The following is a 7,507-nucleotide window of genomic DNA, read 5'->3' as shown; positions in this document are numbered from 1 at the left end:
AAGGACGCCTCCTAACTTTCATTTCAATTTGAAAGGATTTAAAAAAATGATCTTGAAATTAAAACTTGAATGTAATCTTTTTTCCTTTATTTCCACTCCGAACACATAAAATATTCATTTGCCTTTCATTTATTTTTAATCCGGATCTTTTTATTTTTCTTCTTTTATTTTCTCTCTCTTCACTTTTTTGGTGATACTTTTTTTTAATTGTTTGTTATTATTATTTTTTCTACTTTCATAAGGCCAAGATAAACAAGTGACTGAATCGGAAAACTAATAAAATAAAAAATAAAAAGAAAAAGCACATGGACAGCATATATATTTTTGTAATAAATTGCATAAAAATGGGTAAATATAAATACGGAAAACGATTGCGGTTAAAGCCAAAATTGTAGAAATAAGTAGACAACGAGGGTTTTCATTTTCATCAGAATCTCTTTCTTTCTCTCAAAATAATTTATCTTCTCTTTTATTGGAAAATATTTAGATCGATTTTACCATCTCAAGGCTCCGATCAACCCTCATTAGGGTATGTCCTTCATCAATCTACACCCAATTTCCCCCAATTTGTCTTTAATTTGTTTATAGAATCTGATTTTAAGTATTTTTAGTAGATAAAAAAACAAAACCATAAAATTGATGTTGTTCGAACATACATGGATCATCATTGCTTGAGGGAAAAGGGTTTTTCCTTGGGGATTATAAATGTGTTGATGATCGTCTTTCTTGGTAGGGCTTTTTCTGTTGAAGGGGCTTTAAATTGGTAACTTAATACAAGCTCTGGAGTCCGTTGATGATAAAAAGGTACAGTTTTTTCGATGATTTGTGTTTTATTTTTGATTTTTCGAACTGGGTTTTGTGGGAAATTATGCTGTTTGTTGACTTGTTTTGAGAATTTTATTTGTCGATGGAAGTTGTTTGATTTTTGCTTATTCGAACTGGAAAATTTTCATTAGCAGGATTAAAACGGAATTAAAAACAACGAAACAAAATCAAACCCAGAAAATGCATTTGTTTACCCAAATGCCGATTGCTAGGTAAAAAAAAAACGAAAAAGGCACCATCTTTTGTCAAATGCTGATTGCAAGATTATACTTGTGTTCTTTCATGTTTCTTGTTATTAAAAGATGCGTGAAAAATTGGGGCAATTCTTGATTTTGGTTGAATTCCTGCTTAATTTTATCAGGCAACGAAATTTTTATAGGGTTTGAACCTATGGCATTGTGAAAAGAAAGGATAAGCTTGTAGGGTTTCTTTCAATTTTTTGTAGACTTCCTTATGTTATCATGTATGCCTTTAAGTAATGATCAAAAACTGCGATTGTGGTGTTAAATCACTCGGGTATTGAAATGTACATCAAAATTATGAAATCACTCTCTTGATTTGGAACAAAGAGAGCTTATGTGTTTTTTTTTCTTCTTCATGTTTTGTGTTATTCGTAAAGTCAAACGAGTACATACTATTTAGGGTTTTATTATATACTATTTATCACTCGTAACAATTTCTTTTTCTTGTTCCATGTTTAGCAACTATTGGTCAAATTTCTCCGCGTATAAAGGTTATATTATACCTATTGTTAATTTAAAAAGCTTGTGCTCTTGTTCTTTTGTCGATTTGTGTAGCTTCCATTTCTATGTCTTGTTTTGGATTATATCCGGAGTCAAAAGCACATTCATGTTTTTTCTTATTGGTACTGTTTTGACTTTTTTTTAATGATTTTGAAAATGCACTACAAAAATGCATTTAAGTGATAAAGAGTTGCAGTTTCTACTTTTTTCCATCTAAATCAAAGGTGTTGTTTCTTTATGCATTAGTAGACTTAAAACACTTAATGGGGAGATGACTTAATATGGTAATCTGTATATGGGTGTTTTTTCTAGACTAAAAGCAAAATGAACGACTTAATAGAGAACATCAGAAAAAGAGACTTTCCATTAAGTTATAACTCTTTATCAGATATTTTTTAAACATCATTTATCCAAACATACTTAATGTGAAAAAAAGAAACATACCCACCCTCTATGTACTATGCCTAGAAGGTGAAAGGTGGAAGGTACTCTAATAGTTAGCATAAACTTAAATACTTTAATCGAGGAAAAGAATGGTGTAATTTAGCATTTGTTTCAACTTGTATAACCTTTTTATAAGTTGTGTGGTGTCATATTAGTTGACTAAACTTGTGATGTAGTGAGCCATCAAAAATATTTCAATTTTCAAGCATCATATGTAATACATTGCCTATCGGTGTATTATATAACTTAGGTTATTAGAGTTCCAAAAGGTGCAATTTTATAAATTCTTATGCACCACGTAACGTGGTTGCAAATATAGAGTGCCATATTAGGGTTAGGCTATTAATGCTTTTCATGTAGTCCCCTCATTTCCGCCTTCTAAAATTTAGTTTCTATTTTTGGTGAGATTCCACTTTTTAAACCATTCTTAAAAGTACATATCCACACGTGTTCAGATCCTATAATGTATGTTTTTATATATAATAAAACCCTCTAAAATGATGTTTCTTTTTGACTTAATGAACTTAATAGGAGCATGGCCCAAAGTGTTTCTTTTTGACCTAATGCAGAAAGAACGACTTACTAGAGAAAGTCTTTACAAGGAAGCTTTTTCCTCATTACCTCCTAACTTTTTACGAATTTGTCCTCTTATTCTCAAATATCTTTTAGACATCATTTATCCAGACAACACACACTCTAAAAAAGTAACAAATTCTTGTCATCTTCTTTAAATGTTTCTTGATTATTCGTTATGTAGTCTTATACAGAACATTATTTCCGGGTGGGTTTCTTATGTTATCTTTATAATGTTAAAACTTAAAAAGTTTGTATTTTTATTCATTTATCAGGATTTTCTTGCAACGTATAACTCAAGAACATGGGACAACGAAACATGGTTTATACGGGTCCAATACTTGAAACAGAACATGGTCATCTTCATCCAGAACCTTATGGTGGAATCCCAAGCTTCAACCCTCAACGCCTGCCCGAAAATCATACAATATTACCACCACTGCCCGGAAACAGAACTACTTTCAACCCTCAACACCTGCCCGAAAATCATGCCCCCCTGCCCCACACAATGACTCAGTACGATCATCATCATCATAATGTATACATGACACCTCCTGGTGCTAGAGTCTTTCCAGTTGCCATCAATCATGGAATTCCAGATCAGATTCCGTTTTCCATTCGTGGAAGGAATGATGGTCAGTTTATGGATGGAATTGGAATTGGAATTAATGGTGCATTTAAGAGAAAGAATGCAGAAGGGTTTCCAGGGAATATTCACTACTTTTATCCAGCAGCAGCAGCTGGGCCGAGTTCTTCGGTTCCGATTCCGATGAACACAGAGGGGGGAATGATGGATGGCGGTTCTGGTTCGTTTGCGATTCCAGAGTTCAGAGGGGGGAATAGAGGAGGAGGTTCTGGTGGAATTGGGGTTGACCCTGTTTTGGCTCATAGTAGTGGGCATTTGATTCCAGGGAATTATGGTGTGCCTGCGCCATGGTTGGATCAGCAGTTTTGTGGGAATGGTGGTGATTCCATTTCTGGTGCTTTTTCATGGAATCATGCTCCTGGTTTACCTTATCTTCAAGGTATTTTAACAAATAATTGTTTAGATTTCCATTTTGGTGAATGATCCAATCACAAGATTTCTAATTTGGTGACTTTTAAAATTAATTACTTGCCAAGTATTACTACCATCACAAAGCATTGAGGTATGGTTTGGTATGCTGGAATCGGAGAAGGAATGGAATGATTAATTTGCATCGGAATGGAAAAAAAAAACTGTTTGTTGTGCTTGATGGAAGAGAAGGAATCTGATCCCTTTCATTTTGTTAATTTTCATTCCAAATTGGGAAATTGTTATATAGCCTCATTTTATTTCTAAATTTTTAATGACACGAATCTCTTTTATGAATTTCATGATTTTAATTAAGTTATAATTTTATTATTTAAAAATTAACTAGATTCTTTTTTATTATAATCGTATTTGGGTCTTAATGAACTTTTATTATCTGTTGAGTTTATAGTTTTGTAAATAGCAAGTTCTGTAATTATACTGTAATTTTGTCTTACACAGACCATTTCTGTAATTTCAGTATTACACAGGGACCATTTCTGTAATTGCAGTATTACAGGGATCATTCTATAATATCGCTATTACATATGGACCATTTCTGTATCTTTTTCTTACACAGGGACCATCACTATAATTTCATAATTACAAAGGGGCCATCTCTGTAATTGTGTCTTACATAGAGACCTTTACACAGCTTTTACACAGGGACCATTTGTGTAATTTTCCCAAACACAGGGACCACCAGATGATTTTGCAGGGACCATATCTGTAATTTTTTTAAACATATGCATCACTAGATAATTTTGCAGGGACAATTTCTGTAAATTTGTCAAACATAGGGACCATTAGATAATTTTGCAAGGATCATTTCTGTAATTTTCATAAACATGAGGACTATTAGAGAATGTGGCATGACTTCCTAAATTTGCCTGTAACTTAGTTATATTCGATAATGTATAGAGCAGTGTCAAAACTATACCTTGTATACACGTATAATATAAAAAATTCATTCCATTCCTAGTTTCCTACAGGCCAACCAAACACTATCATGGAATGTAATGACCCATTCCATTCCATTCCATTACCTTTACCATTCCATTTCCAAACCCCACCCTGATAAATCAATCCAATTTTAAATTTTTGTTTATTGCAGGACATATGAACGAGGCTGCAAACATCGGATTACATGGATATGGAAACAGGAATTCGGGAGCTTTTGTGCATGGACCCCACAATCTCCACCACCCACCACCGCCACCAATGCCGCCAATGCAAGGGCACAATATGAATATGGAGTTCCATTCTCAGTTAGCATCAACATCACTCAGACTTCCGGCAAACACCGCCACCATAAATCCTTTTCAAAATGGGATGGAACCACCCGGGCCCGGGCCTAGATTTGTGGGTCCCACACCCACACCGCCAACCGGGCTTAGGGTTTATCGGCCCCACAGACGCGAGTTGATGCTTGAGGCAACCGCAAGGCATCGTGGCTTTCCTCATCTCAGAGTTCTCCCTGAAGATGTATTCATGCAAATTTCCCTCTTAGGGCTATTTACTAATTATTATATTACTTATTTATGCAAAGTGACTGGATTTCTTACCAATTTATGAAGCCATGTTCTAATATGTTACCAAGTTTTATATCTGTCTATGCAACCATATAATAATGCATAAATTGGTAGCAAACTGAAAACATGGCTCTGCATAAATTGGTAAAGAAGTAACTTGTTTGCATAAATAAGTTTTTTTGCCTTTATAAGAGTAACCTTCATGCTCTGGTATTAAATAATTCTCCCTCCATTTCAAAATAAATACAACAATTCTTTGGTTTACCGGATTTGGCCGGAATAGGAATTCAATTCCATTCCACTTCCTGCCAATCAAATGTGTTGCAAAATTCAATTCCCTTCATATTCCAAATCCATCAAATTCCAATTCCTTCGACAGATTCTCTTTTTTTATCTTTTCAAAAGCACTGCGAACCAAACGCCTGTTAGCATTATAAGAGTGTATGTAGTAAATAGTAAACGTTGGATCTAAATTCCAAGAAAAACAAAATCTTGAGTTTGTTACTTTGACTAATTCATGTGTTTTTGACATGTAGGGAGTTGCAATCCTTGATATGTCTGGTTACCATGAAGTAGGAGGACATTCAGTTGACCATCACAGAGACATGCGCCTAGATATCGATCACATGTCATATGAGGCAAGTTGTTAAACAATCATTTTTTTTTTCCAAACAATAAAAAAAAAGGTTCACATTTCCTTTTTTAACCCATTTGAAAGAACCACATTTACATCAACGAGATAAAGATTGTAATTTTTCGTAATGGGACATTGGTAAAGATATTGTCATGTGATTCTTGCAATATTTTTGTATCTTTTCAGGAACTTCTTGCACTTGGTGAACAAATTGGAAGCGTTGGTTCACGTTTATCAGATGATTTCGTTGTACAACATCTAAAAACAAGGGTATTTACATCATCCAAATCTTCCAATGATCAAGAACTTAACTCTTGCGTAATTTGTCAGGTATTTCATGTCATATGAGTATCTGCTTTCTGCTTTATTGTTTGATAAGTAGAAAAAAAATGAAGGATTTGTGATTTGTGTTGTTTTTACAGACAAATTATGATAATGGAGAAGAAATAGGGGTGGTAGATTGTGGGCATGAGTACCATGTGGAATGTGTTAAAAAGTGGTTGGTGGTGAAGAACACATGCCCCGTTTGCAAATCAACAGCACTTGCTGGACAACCAAAGGAGTCGATGTCATCATGAAAAGGAATCCAAGAAATGGAAAGGGAAACATGAGAGCTTGAAAAAGATTCGGGCATTGTGTTTTTCTTTTTTATATATATATTATATAAATATATATAAGAGTAAAATGAGAGAAAGAAAGGTGATGGTGTTGTTTCTCTTGTTATAAATTATGGTAAATATTGAAAACGTGGGTTGGTTGAACCTTTTTGTACAGACTTTTTTTCCTGTTGGTTCACTGGGTGTCTGTCGGTGGATGATGATGGATGATGGATGATGTTGTTTGGGGTATGGATGTACTCATGAATGTTAATATCAGGTTGAACATTCTTCATTCAATCTCTCTTTTACTTTTTTTTTTTTTTTTTTTTTACTTTATTTGATTTGTGGCTGGTTTTAACGATGCTAACTTTACTTTCCAAGTTTGTTTTGAAAAAAAAAAAAAAGAGAGGATATTGTTTACATAAATCAAAAACAAGTTTTGAAGGTTCTATTTTGTCTTATTTTACAGTTGCAGTTAATATAATTTACACTAAAAACTCGAAGCAAGTTTTAAAACTTATCTTTTTCCTAGGCAGGCATCTAGTGGGGGTGGGTGTGCAAAACTTAATTTACACATATAATTGAAGTTTTATCTATTGTGAAAGTCCTTGTATTTACCTCATCTAACGGAAAAAATAAAGAAACTGATAAATGTTCGAAGATTTGAGATTTTATTACTGAAGTCATTTTTTTACAAATAAAATATGATCGTTTGATAAAAAATTGAAGGATTTTCTAAAATTGACTTTTATAATTTCGTTTTATTATTTTAATATAATTTTATTGTATATTTTTTTATCTAAGCAAAAATACTTTTATTGTAATTTCACTCTATTTTTTTTTTCCAAGAAAGTATTCTGATTATAATCTTCATTTATCATCTTTATCTTATCTTATTATAATCTTCTTGTTGTGTTTTTACTTTTTACTATTCAAAAAAAGATTGCAACGCAGTTTGTTGCTTGTTTACCTGTTACGTGTAAAACTTTTATGATCAATGTGAAAACAAATTAATGTATCATATGATAATCTTACTGTAGTTTTTTGTCTAACATATGCTATTATTATCTTACTATAATATAATTATATTTTTTATTTGATAGAGA

The 7,507-nt window shown here is 32.9% G+C and overlaps 1 protein-coding gene across 4 annotated transcripts; it reads left to right on the top strand.

Annotated features, from left to right (window-relative positions):
* The first annotated feature begins 373 nt into the window (after positions 1 to 373).
* Positions 374 to 6,698, top strand: LOC111919977 (probable E3 ubiquitin-protein ligase ZFP1). 4 transcript variants are annotated; one of them, XM_023915546.3, is made up of 7 exons: positions 374 to 529; positions 734 to 804; positions 2,861 to 3,610; positions 4,751 to 5,121; positions 5,705 to 5,806; positions 5,989 to 6,132; positions 6,225 to 6,698. In XM_023915546.3, exons 3-7 carry the CDS (start codon positions 2,890 to 2,892, stop codon positions 6,378 to 6,380), a joined length of 1,494 nt encoding a protein of 497 aa, XP_023771314.1. In that variant the 5' UTR covers positions 374 to 529; positions 734 to 804; positions 2,861 to 2,889; the 3' UTR covers positions 6,381 to 6,698. The 4 variants fall into 4 exon arrangements, with proteins under 4 accessions (XP_023771314.1, XP_023771315.1, XP_023771317.1 ...); XM_023915547.3 differs by having other exon boundaries at positions 384 to 529; positions 615 to 804; XM_023915548.3 differs by having other exon boundaries at positions 397 to 529; positions 612 to 804.
* Positions 6,699 to 7,507: the final 809 nt, after the last annotated feature.

The sequence above is a fragment of the Lactuca sativa genome, chromosome 5 (genome assembly GCF_002870075.4).
Source record: "Lactuca sativa cultivar Salinas chromosome 5, Lsat_Salinas_v11, whole genome shotgun sequence".
Taxonomy (NCBI): Eukaryota; Viridiplantae; Streptophyta; class Magnoliopsida; order Asterales; family Asteraceae; genus Lactuca; species Lactuca sativa.
Note: the sequence above shows the minus strand (reverse complement) of the source record. Positions and strands in the feature narration are given on the sequence as shown.

What these genes read in the sequence shown, in the direction of transcription:
- LOC111919977 (XM_023915546.3), top strand. Translation starts at nt 2,890, where the DNA reads ATGGGACAACGAAACATGGTTTATACGGGTCCAATACTTGAAACAGAA. An exon ending in TCGATCACATGTCATATGAG is followed by an intron (nt 5,807 to 5,988) that starts GCAAGTTGTTAA and finishes GTATCTTTTCAG; the next exon opens with GAACTTCTTGCACTTGGTGA. An exon ending in ACTCTTGCGTAATTTGTCAG is followed by an intron (nt 6,133 to 6,224) that starts GTATTTCATGTC and finishes TTGTTTTTACAG; the next exon opens with ACAAATTATGATAATGGAGA.